The sequence below is a fragment of the Dendropsophus ebraccatus genome, chromosome 15 (assembly GCF_027789765.1).
Source record: "Dendropsophus ebraccatus isolate aDenEbr1 chromosome 15, aDenEbr1.pat, whole genome shotgun sequence".
Taxonomy (NCBI): domain Eukaryota; kingdom Metazoa; phylum Chordata; class Amphibia; order Anura; family Hylidae; genus Dendropsophus; species Dendropsophus ebraccatus.
In genome coordinates, this window is record NC_091468.1 from 45,417,553 (window position 1) to 45,439,200 (window position 21,648).

Sequence of the window (21,648 nt, forward strand, 5' to 3'; positions counted from 1 at the left end):
TGGGTAGTCTGTGGGATACCTTGCTGAGCTTGTAGTTTCACACCAGTGAAGTCTGTCGCCAGTGGCAGCTTTTAATATGTAAAATAAGTAGATTTTTGTGCTACTGTAGAATCTGTTCTAACTTTTTCTCCTTCCCTCAACACTCATTTTGTTGTATGTGATCTTTTCTTACATTGTTTTATTTTATATGGAAATTGCCTTTTAGTTGTTTTATTTTATATGGAAATTGCCTTTTAGTTGCCCAACTGGCTACAGAGAGCTCATTTGACTCTTCCTGGTGTGATCATGATCAAACAGCAGGGGCAATAGTTTACATTAAGAACTTAAGTTGCATGGAAACTCATGGGCCTGTAGCGGACTTGTTATAGTTGTCTTTGGTGTTTGAGTGAATGAGTTGAATGTATGCATTTTGTGAGGTTTTTTATCTTTAAATAAAAAAAAAAAGAAAAATCTTGTGATTTACTTACTTTATTTTGTTCTCCAATTTTAGTACTATGGACTACAAATATTAGAAAATGTGATCAAAACGCGTTGGAAAATTCTTCCTCGAAATCAATGTGAAGGTAAAGACAAAGTTTAAACACTTAAATGTTTATGTAGTTAAGATTTAGTACAATTATAGGTGTAAAGAAGTGTTAAAGGGGTTATCCAGGATTAGAAAAATCACATCAACTGTCTTGAAAAAAGCAGCCCCACACCTGTCCTCAGGTTGTATTACATTTCAGCTCAATTTACTTCAATAGAACTGAACTGCAAAACCACACCCAAACTGGATACATAAGAGGTGCTGTTTCTGGAAAAAAGTGGTCATGCTTTTCTGAGCCTGCAAAACCCCTTTAATTTTTGCATTACATTTCCCAAGATTTAAAGTGAATGTACACTTTTGTTTTTAAATTTTTTTTTTTTTTAACATTACCCTGTTGGCACAGGGATACTGGTGGCACGGCTCTTTTTTTCAAAACGCTGCCCTCTTCCTGCACTCGGCGCTGCTTTTGTGTTGTGCACTGGCCCAGCTGTAAGGATATCCCCCTCCCCTCTATGATGCGCCTCCATTAGAATCAACAGGGCTGCGTCAACAAGGGGAAGCAATATCATGCATAGAGCCAGGCCAGTGTACAAAACGAAACCGACTGCACCACCGTGATCCTGGTACACAGGAAAATGTGTGAAAAGAATTATTATAATCTTCAAAAAGCAACACCTGTTTTTTGTTCAGCTTTATATGGGATTACCTACATTTTTGCGTCTCCATTTTTAGGTATAAAGAAATATGTAGTTGGACTGATAATAAAAACCTCCTCTGATGCGACGTCTGTTGAGGCAAGTAATTAGTGTTAAAATACATATTGTTAGGCGAATAAGTAGCCAATAGGGGAACTTATAGTATATTTGTTTTTTGTTTGTAGAAAGAAAATGTGTACATCGGAAAATTGAACATGATACTTGTTCAGGTAAGATTTGTGCGTGTTACAAACCCTACTATGACTTTTTGGTGAATAGAGGCTTTATGAGAGTATGTTTGTTTCTTCATACATGAATCTAAAAATGCTACTGTATCTTTTCAGATACTAAAACAGGAATGGCCTAAACATTGGCCCACATTCATCAGTGATATTGTAGGAGCCAGTAAAACCAGTGAGAGCCTCTGTCAGAACAATATGGTAATTTTGAAACTTTTGAGTGAAGAGGTTTTTGACTTTTCCAGTGGACAAATAACACAAGTAAAGGCCAAGCACTTAAAAGACAGGTAAATGTTTAAGGAGCCAGAATTAAGGTTTTCTTCAGATGCATAAGTGATCACATTTACAGACTTAAACAAAAATGTGTTTAGAGTGGATTTGTATTATATTTTATATTCGTGTTTTGGGACAATGGCTGAAAATGATAGATTGGTGGTGCCATGTGCTTTACTCCCTATATACAGCTCATGTGAGCTGTCCTCCAGGAATTCTTTTCCTTCTGTCCACAATTCGAGCTGATGTGGAAATCCCTTCTCCCTGCTGATATCTCTAGCACAGTCAGATTTCTATCCTTCTCGGGTGCAAATGTTTTCTTGAAGTTCACAGCCACTTTACTTTCTTGGCTTCCAGGAGTGATTTTTGTGTATGTGTATTTTATTTTCTTTTTTTTTTTTTTTTTTTTAAAGTGGTAAAATAGAGGCAAACCTTTTTTTTTTTTATTTCATTTTCTGTGCAGTTAAAATGACATGTTACCCTTATTTTGGGAATTTATACAGTAATAGCGATAACAGGTTTGGATAGAGGGTTAACAGGTGTATGCTGTAACTGAACAGACATCTACTGTGTATGAAGTTCGCTCAGTTCTTGAGCCTACTCCTTACCAGAATGCCACCATATTATAAGTAGTCATGGAGTGTAACCTACAGCAAGCAAAGTAAGAAGCCACTGTAGCATACGCTTAACACTTGTAACCCCTTGCCCTTACTATCTTTTATGTTGAGAGATGATTTGATGTTACACTTTCCAAAGCCAGAGGCTGCAGTCCTGAGAGATTCTGACATTTCCTCGTCTGATTCCTCTCAGGTGCAGTGTTGTCATGAAGACCATGTGTGAATCCAAATGACCAAATCCATCGATACACACACAACTGGCACTATGCAAGCCAGGTAGGAAGTAGAAATTACATTTTGGTTTTATATATCATTTTTTATTTTATTTTTATTTTTAATTCTACAAAATTTTCATGACAACATTCCACCTGATGGATTTTACAACTGGAAAGTTGTAGTGCAGAATCAGGCTTTACGTTCCTGATCTTTAAAGCGACTTTGTACCCACAAAACAAAAAAAAAACTAACGCTTGTACCTTCAGATAGCTTTTATTCCAAGATCTGTCCTGGGGTCCGTTCGGCAGGTGATGCAGTTATTGTCCTAAAAAAAACACTTTTAAACTGGCAGCCCTGTGCCCAACAGCCGTGCCCACAGCCATGGCCTACATTGTGTATGCATTAGGCTGGCACAACCTCTGTCCCTCCTCCCCGCCCTCCTCATCATTAGGAATGCTCCAGCCAAATTTTCTCCTATTCATCACCTGTCAGCACAGCACATGGGCTGGATCATTAAGGCACCTGTGCAATGTTCAGACAGGAGAAAATGTTCTAGGGGTATTTCTATTGATGAAGAGGGTGGGTATAAATTTTGGTATAAAGTTTAATATATCTTGCCAACTGAGGTGTTTTCCTGGCTTCTCCATAAGACATGCATACTTGACTTTACTTTTTGTGCATGTATTTATCCATGAGGATAATTGAATAAGCTCTAACAGATATTTGGGCAATGGCTTCTCGTTTGAGTATAACGGATTGAGCGATAGGAGATTCAGCTTCTTTCTCTCATCCAGTATTTGCTGCTGTTTGGCTCCATACACATTAGGATTTATCCAGTCCACAAATATCAGGTTCATTCAAGTTTTGTCTAATTTACCTCCCTTTTACCACTTAAATTGTTTGTTAGACACCTCCGTGCCCTGTTTAATAAGGTGGGATGGCTTGTGTGGGTTAGGCTGGGTTCACACGTTTTTGCAATCTTTTTTTTTTTTTTTTTTTTTTTTTTTAATAATAGAACTCGATGGAAAAACAGATGCACAAACTGATCAGTTTTTGTTTTGTGTTTTTTTTGTCTTTTTTTTTTTTCCTCCCACGGACACAAATGAAGTCCACTACGTTTTTGTATACGTTAAAACAGATCCGATTAGTTTTTTTGTAATGGACTTCAATCGACAAAATGGATGCACACACATGCATGTTTTTTCCATTCATTTTTCTTTTTTTCCTTTTTCTTTTTTTTTTTTTTTTTTTTTTTTTTTTTTGTGTGTGCAAAAAGACGGATTACAAAAACGTAGTGTGAACCCACCCTTACACTGCAATTTCAAAATAACCTAATATTTTGGAATATATACAATGTACAGCAGACATTTATGGATTATATATTGGATGAACTAGGGCTGGGTGATGAGGACAAACAATAAAGGCGTGGTGTCAAGATGCAAAGAAGGTAAAATAAAATTATATACACACACACAAATCTGTCACCTTGTTGACACACAACAGTGCAGACACTTTCCCACAATCCCCTTGCTGCATATAAAGAGAAAACAACCTGCCAGTACTAATAAGACAGATAATGTGACTGAATGATCTGAGTATCCCAAGAAAGTGGGTGCCTGGGGGTCTGTTACCAAAGGCTGTGGGTTATACCGTAAAACCAGCACATGGGGGGGATTAGTGAGTCCCTATCTCTCAAATGCATTTTAAGAAATGCTTGTAAATTTGGGATATGCACTACCATAGACCTAGTTTTCTTGGTGACACCAACCCTATAAGCTCTGCATCCCTTACATGCTGCAGCATAGAAAGGGTGAAAGAGCAGGATGGTACATTTTGTTTCATCAGTTCCTGCACTGATGACCTTCGTTCTCAGGCTGGCCGCAAGTAAGAAAATGTACCGAAGAGACATAGATGTAATGCCTGCTCTTTAACAGAAAAGGTTTTAGAGCTGGGCGCTATGTTTGTCTCATCTGCTCCTGCACTGCCTTTCTCTGTACAGGACACTGCACTAGTTTTTTATTTTTTAACTTAAATTAGCAATTTTCTGGAAGAATCAAATTGTGAACCCTCCCTAAGGGCAAATTAATTGAATTGCTTTAATCACCCAGCCGTAGGATATTCCATAAATGTCTGGTGGAGGTCTGACATGATTGAAGAGCACCTTCATTCTTCATGCCACAAAAGACAAAAGTAACTAGTGCAGTGCAAGTAGACCGTAGTGCTACTTGCACTGCACTTTCAATTTTAACATGGAACAATAAAAGTTGTGTTTTAGAATATGCCACACTCTGGAATGCCAGCCTCCACATCTTTTCGATCTTGCTACATGTGTAATTTATAATATAGTGCAAAATCACCTTGACTGCCCAGGTAGGTAATTGGAGGTCTTTGATAGAGCAATGGTTTCTAATAGAATTTATTCTGGTTATGTATGACTGATTCTATGAATGCCCATTGGGCTTGCAAAATGGCTTTACATACAGAGAATCACTAAAAAGTTATGCCGCCTTAACATTATGTACTGTGGTTGTTTTTCAGATGTTTTATATATATATATATATATATATATATATATATATATATATATATATATATATATATATATACATAATGCACAATAATATAAAACTGCTGGTGCAATGTGACTTACACTGTTTCCTCTCTACAGTATGTGCAACGAATTTTCAAAGATATTTCAACTCTGCCAGTTTGTTATGGTAAGTGGACTTCTGTCATCACCTCATATTTATCCAATCACCCACCCTTTAAATTGGTGCAGAGTATCGCATGATCCCTGATGCTTAATGTTTAGTCCATAACTTATAGGTTGACCGTAACATTATACAGTTTGACTGTACACTCTGGTGAAGAGCTAGCTCTAAGGAAGTATATTTTATTTTATATATATATATATATATATATATTTTTCTTTTTTTACTTTTAGGAAAACTCTCAAAACGCTCCACTCGTTCATGCAACCTTGGAAACACTTCTGCGATTTCTTAACTGGATACCACTTGGTTACATATTTGAGACCAAACTGATTAGCACGTTAATATATAAGTTTCTAAATGTTCCCATGTTCAGAAACGTATCTTTAAAGTGCTTGACTGAAATAGCTGGAGTTAGTGTCAGCCAATATGAAGAACAGTTTGTGACTCTCTTCACACTTACCATGATGCAACTTAAACAGGTGAGACTTTTTTTTTCTTCTTTTGATTCCTTTTTTTTTTTTTAGTTATTTGACAGAAGAAATACTTAATATTCTAGATGTACAAAAATGTGTTTTTTTTCACCCCCCCTTTCAATAGATGTTGCCATTAAACACAAATATCCGTCTTGCTTATTCCAATGGAAAAGATGACGAACAGAACTTCATTCAGAACCTCAGCTTGTTCCTGTGTACTTTTCTCAAAGAGCACGGTCAACTCATAGAAAAGAGGCTCAACTTAAGGGAAACCCTTATGGAGGTTGGTTTTATATTACCTGCGGCAGGCACATAATGGTTCTTTCATGAATAATAGCATTGTTTAAAATGTTGTGACAAGGTTTACATCGTATTTTTTTTTTCTCTGAACCTCCTCAGGCTCTTCATTACATGTTGCTGGTGTCTGAAGTAGAAGAAACTGAAATCTTCAAAATATGTCTTGAATATTGGAACCATCTTGCTGCAGAGTTGTACAGGGAGAGTCCATTTTCAACTTCAACATCACCACTCCTTTCTGGCAGTCAGCATTTTGATGTCCCGCCTAGAAGACAGCTCTATCTTCCAGTTTTGTCAAAGGTATAGTACGAGATTTAAGAGGGGATAGTAACTGAGACAATTTGGTGTTACTATGCTGGTATCCTGCAGACATATTTCTTTTACCATCAGCTGTGATGATGGTGATTTGCACATTAACAGCGCTATAATAAACATACTGCATGGAAAGGCAGTATGTACTGTGGCAGTCGTCACTGTTTCTAGGTTGTAACCTGAACAAGGTTTAACCACTGTCTAGAAGCTGGGTGTAAAACAAATCAGGAATTAATAACGATCTCATAGTTTTAAGTCACTAAGATGTGAGGCCTATCAGAAAAATCCATGTTATTGAAACCTTCACCAATTGCTAAAATGAAGGGGGGGGGGGGGGGGGGGGGTTTGGGCATTCTTCACTGTGTATATAGAGATATACACCGGAAAATACGGTACAATACATTTAATTCTAAAACCTGACTTTAGTTCATAAGACTACTTTTTAACCCCGAAAAATCTTGTCAGAAGTCGGGGGTCGTTTTATAAGCCGGGTATGGTCGCCCCCATACGGTGGGGGGCTCAAAAATGGCCCGCATCACCACCGTATGGGGCGACCATTTGAAAAAAAAAACAGTTAACTCACCTGGGCCCATTCCCGGCCTCCGCTCGCTTCTTCTCCGGTCCCGTTTCCCGGCGCAGGCAGTGTGACATACACTGGCTGCGCCGGGGATGCCCGAAGCTCTCCCGAGCAGCCGAGCGTCTAATCGGAGACACTCGGCTGCTTGGGAGAACTTCGGAAGAATGGCAGAGGCTTCAGTAGGCTCCAGAAGTACCCGGAGCCTCTGCCGAGTGTCTCCGATTACACTCTGCTGCTCGAGAGAGCTTCGGGCATCCCCGTCCCCGGTTCAGCCAGTGTACGTCACACTGCCTGCGCCGGGGAATGGTACTGGAGAAGAAGACGGTAGGCAGCCGTGAACGGGCCCTGGTGAGTTAACTTTGTTGTTTTATTTATTTAGCTACAGTTAACCCCCTGCCTGATCGTAGCAGCGCTGCGGTCAGGCAGGGGTTAACATTTTCCGGTGTATAAGGCGAATCCCTGACAATCTGATTGAAAGTCAGGGGTCATCTTATACGCTGGAAAATATGGTAATTGATTACCTTTTCCGATAGGCGTTTAAATTAAGGGTCACCCTTACAAAATCCAAGTACTAACAGTTTGGTCAATTTGCATTGAAGCTGCAAATGCATCTGACAAAAGTTTGTTAATTCTTTTCTGTTCCCCCTTCAGGTGCGTTTATTGATGGTTAGTCGAATGGCTAAACCAGAGGAAGTTCTTGTCGTAGAAAATGATCAGGGTGAAGTAGTTCGAGAATTTATGAAGGACACAGATTCTATCAACTTGTATAAGAACATGAGGGAAACATTAGGTAAATATGTTCTGCAGGCCGAGCCGTTCATGAAGAATGTGATCTTCCCTTTTCAAAAGATCCTTTTAATTTTACGATGTTAAATATGTAGTGATGATGGTGTAAGCTGGAACGTATTGCAGTAATTTCCTCGAAACTTCCCCAGCAAAATACTATACAGTATTAAACGCCCATTTGCACATGGCAAAAAAATTCTCAGCGTAGTTGGCATTTACATGGTCACAGGTTCCCTTTAACAGTAGGAGGTGATGCAGCTGACCTTACTGTCAAACTTGTTTGTTTCAGTATACCTTACACATCTGGATTATGCAGACACCGAAAGAATTATGACCGAGAAACTGCACAACCAAGTAAATGGATCGGAATGGTCATGGAAAAACCTAAATACGTTGTGTTGGGCTATTGGTTCAATCAGTGGGGCCATGCATGAAGAGGATGAGAAGAGGTTTCTTGTTACAGTAATAAAGGTATGTTTGGCTGCTGTTCTTAGAATTGGTTGCCCATCAGTTTAGCTGTCATTCACACTTGACCCTTTTGAACAGCACAGATGCGTTGATTTCTTTTTCTTTCTTCCATTTAGGATCTCCTTGGACTCTGTGAACAAAAGCGTGGGAAGGACAATAAAGCCATAATTGCATCCAATATCATGTATATTGTTGGCCAGTATCCCAGATTTTTAAGAGCCCATTGGAAATTTCTGAAGACAGTTGTAAACAAGCTGTTTGAATTCATGCATGGTATGATTTATTTCTTCTAGTGTATTCATCTCTAGAAGTCTACTGAAGTAATACATGTACTAATTGCCTACGCTCATTTTCAGAGACCCATGATGGCGTCCAGGACATGGCATGTGATACCTTTATTAAAATAGCTCAGAAGTGTCGTAGACATTTTGTTCAAGTGCAAGTTGGAGAAGTGATGCCTTTCATAGATGAAATTTTAAATAATATTAATACCATAATATGCGACCTTCAGCCACAACAAGTAAGTTGTTCACCTTTTCTTTACCTTTGTTCTTGTTCCTTTTTTTTAATAGTGTAGCTTAAAAAAAACAAAACAGCATGCTCCTTATTTTGGCCAGTGTCCTTTTACACACAGGTTATCTGACAGATTTTTGAAGCCAAAGCCAGGAACAGACTATAAACAGGGAACAGGTCATAAAGGAAAGACTGAGAATTCTCCTTTTTCCAAATCTATTCCTGGCTTTGGCTTCAAAAATCTCAGGTGTGTGTATTTAAGGACCCTATAGAAGGGAGACTGTCCCATAGACTTGTATTATGAGATCAATTAGGTCTGAATACTTTAAATCCTGATTAAAAACCTTTGATATGTCTCTGACATGAAAAGTACTGTTTCCAGTTAAGATTATTGTGCAATAGCAGCATAACAGTACTCCTGTTAGGACACTACTGTGCAGGGGTATTTGTACTGTTTCGTGTCTGGTATTTTTGATAGAGAGGGGGGGGAGATTTATTATAATTTTATTTATTATATAATTTTTGCCTATTTTTAATACATCTCAGCTAGTATTGGGTGCTTTAATAGCTCCTTACTGCAGTGTGCAATAGCCCCCTTGAACTTCATCTCCGTGTGGCAACAGTAAAGTACACGCTGTGTTGAATAATGCATCCTTATTGTTCCCTGGCACAGTGATACAGGCCCATTAATGTTTATATTTTATGTTTCCTTAAGCTGGTCAGGTGATTCCTCTGACAGTGTGTAAAGTCTGGTAAATGGCCTATTTTCAGCATAGTTTCTGATTATATATTTTTTTTATTTATTTCAGGTTCACACATTTTATGAAGCAGTTGGATATATGATTGGAGCTCAAACAGATCAACCTGTTCAAGAACATTTGATAGAGAAATATATGTTGCTTCCAAATCAAGTATGGGATAGTATTATTCAACAAGCCACTAAGGTAGGGAATGTAACAGTTAAGAAACCTGCATTCAGTTACATGTTTTGTTTTTTTCTTTGTATCACTCTGGGTAATGTACATTACAAATGTGAAATCTCTACATGAATATATGATCACACAGCTCTAGACGACACCTTCTATTAGGTGCAGCGTAATGACAACCCTGTGCGAATGAAAGTAACTAACTGCATCAAATCATCTTGTCTTATCTCCCTTTCCAAATCCACACTGCACCTGACACAAAGCAGAAGGCGGCATGTATGGGACCCACAACAATGAACTATTTGTAGGAAACCTGACAGCAATCAGTTTCTGTTCATTGTCACATTACTCGGAGCCCATTCAGATCAGTGGTTCATTGATGTAATGCAAGTAGATCCTAGCAGCTCCCCTGCCAGTGCTGGGAATTTATTAGAGCTTTATAGGTTTAACATACAAGCCTAATAGGTTGTAATATACATGGGCCTGGTATACATGTTTGGTATCCATACAATGTTATCACTGCGTTCGCTGAGTGACATAACCTCACTAAATGCTTTTCTAATGGTGGCTTACCAGGCACCATAGTCACATGGACATCAGTCTCCACTGGTAGCTGTGAAGTAAAGCAGACTAAGCAAAGGTTATGTCTATTTTAAACCAGTTTTACTCATTTTGGAATATTTAAAGTACAGGCATTACATAAACACGTATCTATGTGTGTAACTTATCACTTTTTAGCAAGTTTCTACATTTTGACTTGGTTGAGGCCAGCGCATGGTTGCAAAGGTCAATGGGAGACACCTAACTGTGTAGTAATTTGTAACTCTTACCTTTACACTTTAGTATTGCCTTTTTACTTGTTTGATCATTTTCCTGAGCAAGTTTAGTTGACATAATGTTCCGTCTTTTTTTTTTTTCCCCCACACAGAATGTTGATATTTTGAAAGATCCAGAAACCGTGAAACAACTGGGCAGTATATTAAAGACAAATGTTAGGGCATGTAAGGCAGTCGGTCACCCTTTTGTTATTCAGCTCGGAAGGATTTACCTGGACATGTTAAATGTGTACAAGTGCCTAAGTGAAAATATTTCTGCAGCTATTCAAGCAAATGGTAAGTGACAAATCTTCAATCTGTTTTATGGTCATGTAACACCAACTAGGCATGGAGATAATTTTATTTATTTTTTAATTTTTGCAGGTGAAATGGTCACAAAACAACCTCTGATTAGAAGTATGAGGACAGTTAAAAAGGAAACTTTAAAACTAATTTCCGGCTGGGTGAGCAGGTCTAATGATCCCCAAATGGTAAGCATATGGACGTTTTGTTATGTGCTGCGTTTCCAGTCTTAGTGTCACTATCATTACAAAAACAGTTTGACATGTCCAGCCCTGTTAAATGATTCTGCAGTAGTCAAACCTTTACTGGAGATACTGTTTTCCCAGCAGGCAGAGATGGTATTGGCTCTAGCTACCCATGTGATACATCACGGGATTGATAGCAGACTTTATAGGGAGAGAATGTGGTTTGCAATTTGTAATTAATTTTGATGGCTAAAAATGTGTAAATACAGCAGAGCTGAGATGAAACAGATGACACAGCATGTTATGCCATTCTTTTTCTCATACCATGCATTTGATCTTGATAAATTTTATTCCACTTTGCAATTCTGTAATGTGTCATACAGGAATTGATACAACCTTGCTTGTATCAATAGTATAGATTACTCTGTTCACGTCGCGGTTTGCATGCAAATGTAGTTTTAGGAAGAAATGGTTTGAAAGATAAGAGTGTTTTGTATACTGGAAACAGATATTTCAGAAGGGCAGACTGGCTGCCAGACACAAATCTTCATATTTTGTTAATGTTTTCTTCATATATATTCTTAGGTTGCAGAAAACTTTGTTCCCCCTTTGTTGGACGCTGTTCTCATTGACTACCAGAGAAATGTACCTGCTGCCAGGGAGCCTGAAGTACTTAGCACAATGGCCACCATTGTAAACAAGCTCGGAGGCCATATCACAGCTGAAATACCTCAAATATTTGATGCTGTTTTTGAATGCACATTAAATATGATAAACAAGGTACATGGTCTTTTTTTCTGCATAAAACAGTGTGACAAAAATAGAAATGTTGCAAAGCAGAGAAACTGATTTTCCATTTTATATTCCCTCCAGGACTTTGAGGAATATCCAGATCACAGGACAAACTTTTTTTTGCTCTTACAAGCTGTAAATTCGCACTGTTTCCCTGCGTTCTTGGCTATTCCACCAGCACAGTTTAAGCTGGTGCTGGACTCCATAATCTGGGCTTTTAAACACACAATGCGAAATGTTGCAGACACAGGTATGTAAAGATCAGCTCAAATCCCCTTCTTTCCTTTATCTTTGTCCACTGGTGACACAAGTATAGTTAGTCTGATTTAAAACGCAGCTTTTTTTTGTTTTTTTGTTTTGCCGTAGTAAATGTAGATGTAAACGCCGGTAGTGGTAGTGGTAGTCAAAATTATACACATGGGTTTAAAAAAAAAACCAGACCTGTATGGTTTTTGATGTGGAAACTTTGCCGTGCTGTTGGTGGCTAGTGCTGCCTATTTAATTCTCAAGCTTTAATGAACATAAGACCTTTGCTTACTTAAAATCATGTATTTCTCTTACAGGATTACAGATCCTTTACACTTTACTGCAAAATGTTGCTCAGGAGGAGGCCGCTGCACAGAGTTTTTATCAAACATACTTCTGTGATATATTACAGCACATCTTTTCTGTTGTGACAGATACCTCTCATACAGCAGGTAAGTTTCTGTACACTGTTTTTAAACACCACACACAAACTTATGTGAATTTAAAGCGACTACCCACAATCCCCCCCCCCCCAAACCACTTGTACCTTCGGATAGCTGCTTTTAATCCAAGATCTGTCCTGTGGTCCGTTTGGCAGGTGATGCAGTTATTTTCATTAATTTTAAAATTGCAGCCCCGTGCCCTACGGGCGTATCTGTGCCCTAACTTTGCACCACCGCCTCCATCCCTCCTCCCCACCCTCTTCATCATTAGGAATGCCACTGGAACATTTACTTCTGTACACAGAGTTTATTGCACCGGCACTACGGGATCCCAGCTGATACACGTTTGTCAGACCAGTATTACCTTTACCTTCTGGTGGTCCTGGTGGTGCTCTGTTCCCAATAGTAGATCCTATCGTTATATAGGAAGAAGAGAAGCAGTGGAACGGCACTTCACTTAAAAAGACTTCACCTTTATTTCCTCGGACAATACAGTCTCTGTCTTAATGATAGGAATGAGTATAGTGTATTTCTCTAAAGGTGTTTTGTTACATTTGTTTTTAACCTAATTATGCAAATATTTGTGATTACGTGTATATGTAGAGGAGAGAACGCCCCACTACCCAGAATGCCTTGAGAAAGCGCCTGACGGCGTGAAACGTGCGTGGGCAGGGAGTGAGCGCCTCTCGATTGCTGTCTACTGTGTATTGTCCGATGAAATAAAGGTGAAGTCTTTTTAAGTGAAGTGCCGTTCCACTGCTTCTCTTCTTACTATACATTACTTCTGTTTTGAACATTGCACAGGTAATGATCCAGCCCATGTGCTGTGGTAACACAGGTGGGGAATAGGAAGCAATCTGCCTGGAGCATTCCTAATGATGAGGGCGGGGAGGAGGGACGGAGGGGGTGGTGCAAAGTTAGGGCACAGGGGGGGGGGGGGTCAGATTGTGGGTACAGAGTCGCTTCAAGGTAATGCTGTATAAATCAGTGTCACAATACACATTAGCTAAATGTCAATCATCTATAAAGAGTCGAATAAAATCTCCAGCCTTAAAGGGGTAGTGCGGCGCTCAGAAATTATTCACAGAATAACACACATTACAAAGTTATACAACTTTGTAATTTATGTTATGTCTGTGAATCGCCCCGTTCCCCGTGTCCCCCCCCCCACCCCCACCCGTGTACCCGGAAGTGTGGTGCATTATACATTACCTGATCCATGTCGAGGGCCGTCCGCCATCTTGTGCCAAACGTCATCTTCGGACGGACGAGTCGCTGCCGCCCGCCCCCCCCTCCGCCGTGTTACAACTGTGCTCAGCCGCGATTGGCTGAGCAGAGTTATGCTCAGCCAATCGCGGCTGAGCATCGGATGACGCTGCAAAGGGCGGCCGGCATTCGGAACAGTCGGAGCTGTTCGCCGTCCGCCCGAAGAAGACGTCGCTGAATGAAGATCGAAGACTGGTGTCGGCTAGTGACAGGTGAGTATAGCACACCACACTTCCGGGTACACGAGTGGGGGTGGTGGGACACGGGGAAGGGGGCCATTCACAGACATCACATACATTACAAAGTTGTATAACTTTGTAATGTGTGTTAGTCTGAATAATTTTTTACCGCCGCACTACCCCATTAATCGCCAAATTACACAATTCAATATAGTCCATAGACCATATCAGTCACCAAAGCATGTGCACAAGATTAAAAAAAGATCCAAAGTTAAGATGTTATAGATGGGACAGACTGGTACATAAGAATAGAGGGCCCTGCCTGCCTCCTTCATTTGACAGCTTTCTGAAGTGCATGGCCAGCTTGAGACTTGGTGCACACTACATATGAACACTACTTTTATACTAGGTATATACACTGGGAAAAGCTTCAAGAATGTCAAATGTATCCATAACGTACCACTTACCCATCAGAGACCAAATGACCTCTAAGCCTCTATATGTTTTAGGAGCACAGCGATCGGATGTCCCTATAAACCACTACTACATGCTGTTGTTGGGGCCTGTTAGAAGCATACATCAGGAAATTCCCAGTGTATTCCTCTGATTAAGGACTTGGTTCATTAGCATGAATACAATCCTTTATCCCCTTTTTAAGGTTTATCAAAGTTACTTGTTCCATGGCAAGTGCAAGTTTTTCTTTTCAGGTTTCATTAAATGGTTGGTTGTACCCAAATTTTATATACATTACATTGTCGTAACATGTTGTACCGAAGAGTTATGGTACTGTCTAATATATAGATGCTTCAATTCATTTTTAGAATTTGTTACTCTTTGCTTAGCGTTTAAAACAATTTTTTTTTCTTTATAGGTTTAACAATGCATGCCTCAATTCTGGCATATATGTTCAACTTGGTAGAGGAAGGCAAGATAAATGCACCATTGAATCCTGCAACGCCACCCAATAACCAACCATTTATTCAGGAATATGTGGCCAATCTTCTAAAATCTGCATTTCCCCATCTTCAAGAGTAAGTGTTACAGTGTGAGAGACTTCTAAGATCCACTAAAGCACATTCATTCTTATATATTTACATAGATGGTTATTGAAGTCTATTCTGAGATGCATAGTTGTACTGCCGGGGTCACTTCTGTAAAACTGTTATATAACATTATCCTTAGCGATTTGTTAGGGATTTTCAGAAAGTTTCTGAAGAGCTTAAAATGTTACAATATTTAAGTTTCTTTCCCCTCTGGGTAAAACAGAACACAAGATAGGACATTAGTCACTGATCACCCGCTGTCTCTTTTCACCCAGTTGATGGCATTTTCATACATTTGTTTAAAAAAATAAGAATGTATAAATGTGTGGGGGCGTTTTCTGGCATTGTGTCCTCTCATTCATCAGATGAAATCCTTGAACTGCATGTTTCAAAATTCACACAATTAGGATATTTTTGTGTGGCTTTTTACTTGAATTTTACTAATACACACCATTTTGAGAGAAAAGTCAACAAGGCTGCATTGTGAAGCAGAATTTTTTTTTTTTTTTTTTTTTTTTTTTAAAGGGACTGGTTAGTTTACATTTTTGTATATTTTAATATAGTGAAGTAATGTAATTTTTTTTTATTTCTCTTTTAGTGCACAAGTTAAACTTTTTGTGACTGGCCTCTTCAGTTTAAATCAGGATATTCCTGCATTTAAAGAACACCTTAGGGACTTTCTTGTACAGATTAAGGTAAGATTTCTGTAATTATTTTTACATGTTTTTGTACCAACTGCTTTTTAGGATTGTTTCCTCACTTTATCGTAGTGCAGTTGCTCTTGCCTCTTTGAATTCGCATAACTTTGGATATGACCACGAGGGGTCTGTTCCATCCACAAGCCCTATCCTGTTTCAATAGGTTCATGTCCAAAACTGACCCCGTGTGGCATTGTCCATAGTTACCAGAACTTTGCGCCGATTGGGTGAGGAAACAGGTACACTTTAAGGGGTTTTCTGGCTGCCTTGCCACTCTGATGCTACCTGGTTCCTGTGACTTTCTTTCGGTCAGTATCTGCCCTGTGACTGCATCGCATGGCAATCTCAACCCAGAAAACCTCTTGGTATCATGTTCATCATCTTTTCGTTCCTTTGCTAAGTGTTTGTTAGTCTTTTTTGTATTGTGGTGCTTTGAATAGAACACTTTATCCTGATACATCGTTACTAAGAACTTTGCTGTCACTTTGTGCTTTCAAAAACAGGAGTATGCTGGAGAAGATACATCAGACCTGTTTCTGGAAGAAAGGGAAACTGCCCTTCGGCAAGCCCAAGAAGAGAAACACAGACTACAGATGTCAGTTCCTGGCATACTTAACCCACATGAGATTCCTGAAGAAATGTGTGATTAGTTTTTAGAAGCCAAGTTATGCCGTTACTTTCCCTCCTCCTGCTGAACATTGGTTTTGTTCAGGAAAACATCACTTTGATTCTTGTTGACCAAAATGATGCCAATTTGTAAATTATGTCACCTAGTGGCCCTTTTTCTTATTATGCGTTTTTTGTATAACAGATTTTCTGTGAATTATCCTTCCATTGTTTAAAGCTTTGGTCATCTTTAGGTTTGCATGACATAAAGAATTAAGGCTTTTTTTTATATATAAAAAATTTACTCCCCCCTGTTTTGTGGCTGTGGGGTTAAGGGCAGTCAAATTTATTTAATACAATTTTATTGCTGCAAAAGTTTTCTTTTCCTCCCCCCTTATAGAAGATCCATATTTTTGAGTTTTCTGTCTAGCGGGGACCGCAGCATAGAAGGAATACCATTGTAATCATAAACAACTGAAAGACGACTAAGGCGTTGCTGCATTCTCTGAAACGTTACCAGGATTATTTTGCGTTGAAGTGGTTTAGATTAAATACTTCAGGTTGGATAGACTTTTGCAGCAAGATCATGTGCATATCATCCCATTGTAAAGCAACTTTGGAAAGTATGGGAACACAGTACAGTTAGTTATTTTTACACATTTTTTTTTGTTTTTGTGTGTGTGCTGTCGCTTTGTCGACAACAGCTTTTTGTTTTCCTCAATGAGGAGTGTTGCTCATTTGTGAGCCTTCATTAACGAGAAGTGAAATGGTTAAAAAAAATATTTATCCTGTTAGAATAGGCTTGCATCTTTTTAACAACTCATAAAACTCTGGCTTTTGAGATGACTTGTACTAATTTACATTGTTTACCATGCTGTAGTGCTTTAAGAACACTACTACTTAAAAAGCAAAATAAACTTGGTTTACATTTATTTCTCTGGCTTCTAAAAAGTGGTTTTGAAGGGAGACAAATATTGTACTCAATGGGCGGAAGTTATCAATGCTTATATCGAAAAGTGTAAAAAAAAACAACACATTTTTGCGCAACACTAAATTTTTGTGCAATGCAAACCTGCACAAAAACCATTGATAGATTCCCCCCAATGTTCACAGTAGTTTGCGGTTTTGATGGTTATATCTGAATTTGCTTCATGAAATTATACAACATTTACAGTGAAATTCCTTTAATCTAGCTCCTGTTCTTGAATGTTTCATAATCTATAACTGCAACACAACCTTGTGTAGTTCCTCAAGATTACAAGGAGATCGAGCTTAGAGTTGGAAATTCTTCTAATAAAAAATGCAGCAGTACTAGCATATTTTGTCTGTGTTTGAGCTACCCTCCAGAAGGTTCTCTGCTATTTTAAATGCAGTGGTAAAACTCCCAACACAAATGAGGTGATAGCTAGAAAGTGCTGCCCTTGTCTAGTTTTAGCTTTCAATAAATGGACAGATTAGCCTTTCTATACATACTATATACAAGTTAAATGTATCCTGTGTACTGCACTAGTATCCCTAGTAGTTGGACAGTCCCAGGAAAATATATAAGCCAATTTAAGGGTAACCTGTCACTAGTTTTATGCTGGTTTTATTACGGGCAGCAGAAAACGCTGACAGGCTCTCATCTTATAGATATACGTGAATTACTCTGAACAGCTATGCCATTTTTAATCTAATTTCAGTATATATGGGGATCCAAGCCATCAGGGTTCACCAGCTATAAAAGTGTATAGGGAGACCTGTCAAATGATTCCCAGCAGACCACCCTGATGACTTGGGAATTTTTGCCCATATTTTTATCAGTAATTTCCCTGAAATGGTAAAATTATAAAGATATTGAATAATTGGCAAAATAAAGGATTAAACTAAAGGTTATAACTGTTTAACCCCTAGGCGACCCTGGGCATACCAGTACGTACTGGGCTATGAAGCGCGCTCCGCAGTGAGCAGCCTGGCCCTCACCGTTAATGAGGCTGCAGCGTGTTATTAACCCCTTAAATGCTGCAACTGCGCCGCTTGAGTGTAATTGAGGCTGTCACTTTAACGGACCGCCGGAGGTCTCTCACTTTCCTCTGTGCGGTAAGATCGGCGCCCCGATGATTAGGACTGCCACGAGTCCATCCGAACCCGAACGTTCGGCATTTGATTAGCGGGGGCTGCTGAACTTGGATAAAGCTCTAAGGTTGTCTGGAAAACATGGATACAGCCAATGACTATACCCATGTTTTGCACATAGCCTTAGGGCTTTATCCAAGTTCAGCAGCCACCGCTAATCAAATGCAGAGAGTTCGGGTTTGGATGGAGTCAAGCATGCTCAAGGTTCGCTCATCTCTAGTCATACACTGTAGCGTGCGTAATTGTCAGATCTATTAAAATATAACAATCGTCATCAATAAGGGCGAACGGCATAGACTAAAAGAGGGATAAAAGTGCTAGGATTACAGATTTTGTTTGTTATATTGGGGGGATGATAGTTTTTTACAATCAAAAGCTCCGATCTTCACAAATATGGTAATTGTAAAAACTGGAGATCATAGAGGAAAAAATGACGCCCCATACAGCCCCGTAGGTGAAAATATAAAACCGTTATAAAAGTCACAATAGGCCCATTTTATTAATAAATAATTGCAAAAAAAAAAAGCATTTTATAAAAAAAATTTAACATTAGAGAATCTGTGTAACCTGCATAGGGTTGTGTTCAGACTGACGAATGTTATCATGTCGCTTTTACCGTATAGTGCATTATGTAAACACAGGAAACCCCCCCCCCCCCAAAAGATACCACATTGCATTCTTTTTACTATTTCACCAATTTAGATCTTCATTAATTTAGGGTTCCATCATACATGTTATGGTGGAATGAAAGACGCCATTGCAAAGTACAACTACTGTAAAAAACAAGCCCTTACATGGCCCTGTAGATAGAAAACTGAAAGTGCTAGAGCTCTTAGAAGGGGAGGAGAAAACTAAATGAAAATTTGTGCGTCATGGGTCATTTTGGGCCTGGTCCCCAAAGGGTTAAAGAGGACTTGTCTCCCTGGCTGCAGGGGAAGACCCTGCCCGACCCCCTGGTGGAGCCCTGCAGACTTAGTCTTTCCAGGAAGTCCCGCTCATGGACCCCGTCCAGCGTGGCTGCCGATTTCTCCGCTGTGGGACTTCCTGGAATGATTAAGTATGCGGTTCTTCACTGGGGGAGGAGGCAGCCTTGCGTACAGGGGGAAGCTCTTAAAATCTATTGCAGAGTTTATTTACTTGACCAGTAACACTATAGAGTCTGCTCTGTAATTGAGCCCTCTCTGTACCCTGCTTTTGGCAGCCACAGGCTAGGGCTAATAGCCGACACAGAGCAATCCCTGTCGATGGCCATTTTAAGTGTTTGAATGCTAGTTAGAATTGACAAATAGATTTAAACATTAAAGAATTCTTTCATTGATTGGCTCCCTGTGGTGCTGCAGTGGATGTAACCTGTTGTCCTGGCAGCCCAAGGTGTCTGACTGTTGTCTTGAGATACAACAGGGTGTACCAATAAAGTGCCGACCCAATGGGTAAATGCAGTGTATATACTGCAATGATCTGTATGAGCGCTAAAGTAAAAAAAAAAAAATGCAAGGGCTGTCGGAAAATAATAGCGCCACTCCTGGGTCCTGTTGTGCAGCTCTTCTAGCTGCAACGTGACATGCTGACGTTTCAGCCGCACATACTCAGTTTCCAGCTGAAGATGGCAGATGTCAACTGGATCCAGAGACTGCAAAGTGGCATGAGGAGGGGTGAGTTTACTTGTTCTTGCACCCCCACCTGCCGTTTTTATTTTTTTATTTTTTTCTTGGGACTTCTATCTTATGTCCTGAGGCTGAATAAAACAGTGAACACATTTTTAAAAAAAATTTCATGGTATAAATTCAAATCGCCCTCATACTGTGCTTCAATGCAATGAATGATCCTACAGTTTCTTTGAATTAGTTTTGTTCCAGAATAATAGTGTAGCCCTATAGGGTAATCTGCTAAACTGGATGGATGTCTTTTCAGCTTTACAAGCTGAGACAATGGTCCACACAGGATCTGCCAGTGCAGGATCTAGCTTGCTGCTGCTGCTTCTGAATCCAGCTAAGGATCACCTTACAAATGACCTTGAGTGTTATGCACAGAAGCATAATGCTACACCAGTGCGTCACTCTTGGGTCCCCTTTATTTGGAATGTATTCAGTTGGCTGGAAAGTTGTGATGTCCTAAATATGTTTTAGAGTCTCAGCAGGATCTGCCGCTAACTATGTCTGCTTTAAGCATCTCTGCAGAAATGTGATCAATTCCTTGTGCTTTGTTGGACTTCATACTTGATAACGTGAGATGTTGTAAAGTGTGTGAATATCACTATTGGCTGCGGCTTTCTCACCCTCATTGGGTAGAGTACAGGGGCATTTCACAGCCTTCTCCAGTTCTTTCATGCTCTGTGTCTTTCACCACTCCATCTTTCTTCCAGGAGTCGTCTGACATCTATTCTGACATCTAACAGTTCCTTCTGCTAGAACCTCTGAGGCACAGGCTTAAAGGGGTGTTCCAGAAAAAAGGATAGGGGAAAAGTAGGAGATCAAGGAGATTTCTCACTGCGAGTTTGTAGCGAAATGTGCTTCCGCAGCCCCCCTGCGTGGCCTAGCTTTCTTTGGTGGTAACCACCAGCTAGACGACCTGCTCAGCCAATCAATGCGCTGCCCCACCGCAGCCACTGATTGGCTGAGCGGAACTTCCAGACGCCGGGAACCCCTAAAGCAAGGCAGAATGTGGACCGGTAATATGGGGGGGGGGGGTTTAAGAGGGCTGCCTTATTGCTTCTCAGGCTTTTGGCTAAGATAAAGTGTAGTATCTGTTCTTATCAGTTTAATATCTGATACATCCCCTATTTGGGGACCATATATAAAATGGATTTTTAGAACAGGGAGATGGAAAAAGAGCTTGCTCTGTCCTCTCCAGGCATTGACCTGGTATTGCAGTGCTTCCAGGTTCAGTGCACAAAAAAAAAGGGGGGGGGGCTGCCTCGGAGTGGGATGACAATTCCGCAGAGGGCATGTAATCTCATTGAAAGTGACAGTGAAGAGATCCGCTGCAAACTTGCAGTGTGAAATCTGCTGTGCATAAGTTATGTGTAAACCCACCCGTAAGGTTCTCTGAAAAATGTTTCACCTTAGGACCCTGCACATGACCTTCATTGTTTGATGTCACCAACGAGAGGTTGATGGTCAGAAGCAATGTCAGCGCTAAGGGCAGTTCACTGTTAAAGTAGTCAAACCTCAAACACAGTTTCTTCTCAAAAGCTATAATGTAGAAATCAAAAGACCCTTCTCTGAAGCTAGTGCTGAAGACACCATATCTGATGGTACCAATGGATAGAGAATAAGTTGCTGTTTATCTATAGGAAGACTTAAACGCATTGGGTATTAAAATTCAA

The 21,648-nt window shown here is 39.7% G+C and overlaps 1 protein-coding gene and 1 non-coding gene across 2 annotated transcripts in view; both read left to right on the forward strand.

Moving 5' to 3' along the window:
* XPO1 (exportin 1) overlaps positions 1 to 17,140 on the forward strand; it is a 46,631-nt gene extending 29,491 nt beyond the window's left edge. The window contains exons 4-24 of the mRNA XM_069954366.1: positions 491 to 563; positions 1,259 to 1,320; positions 1,407 to 1,451; positions 1,566 to 1,747; positions 5,235 to 5,283; positions 5,511 to 5,759; positions 5,878 to 6,036; positions 6,153 to 6,350; positions 7,591 to 7,729; positions 8,015 to 8,196; positions 8,310 to 8,466; positions 8,550 to 8,713; positions 9,516 to 9,650; positions 10,561 to 10,744; positions 10,832 to 10,938; positions 11,521 to 11,715; positions 11,809 to 11,977; positions 12,291 to 12,425; positions 14,733 to 14,892; positions 15,503 to 15,599; positions 16,106 to 17,140. Coding sequence (XP_069810467.1) covers positions 491 to 563; positions 1,259 to 1,320; positions 1,407 to 1,451; positions 1,566 to 1,747; positions 5,235 to 5,283; positions 5,511 to 5,759; positions 5,878 to 6,036; positions 6,153 to 6,350; positions 7,591 to 7,729; positions 8,015 to 8,196; positions 8,310 to 8,466; positions 8,550 to 8,713; positions 9,516 to 9,650; positions 10,561 to 10,744; positions 10,832 to 10,938; positions 11,521 to 11,715; positions 11,809 to 11,977; positions 12,291 to 12,425; positions 14,733 to 14,892; positions 15,503 to 15,599; positions 16,106 to 16,252 — 2,988 coding nt within the window. The 3' untranslated portion in view covers positions 16,253 to 17,140. The remainder of the gene's footprint in view (positions 1 to 490; positions 564 to 1,258; positions 1,321 to 1,406; positions 1,452 to 1,565; positions 1,748 to 5,234; positions 5,284 to 5,510; positions 5,760 to 5,877; positions 6,037 to 6,152; positions 6,351 to 7,590; positions 7,730 to 8,014; positions 8,197 to 8,309; positions 8,467 to 8,549; positions 8,714 to 9,515; positions 9,651 to 10,560; positions 10,745 to 10,831; positions 10,939 to 11,520; positions 11,716 to 11,808; positions 11,978 to 12,290; positions 12,426 to 14,732; positions 14,893 to 15,502; positions 15,600 to 16,105) is intronic.
* Positions 17,141 to 21,027: 3,887 nt separating this feature from the next.
* On the forward strand, positions 21,028 to 21,218 carry LOC138774609 (U2 spliceosomal RNA). Its single transcript, XR_011360343.1, has one exon. It is a non-coding gene; the product is annotated as a U2 spliceosomal RNA (small nuclear RNA).
* Positions 21,219 to 21,648: the final 430 nt, after the last annotated feature.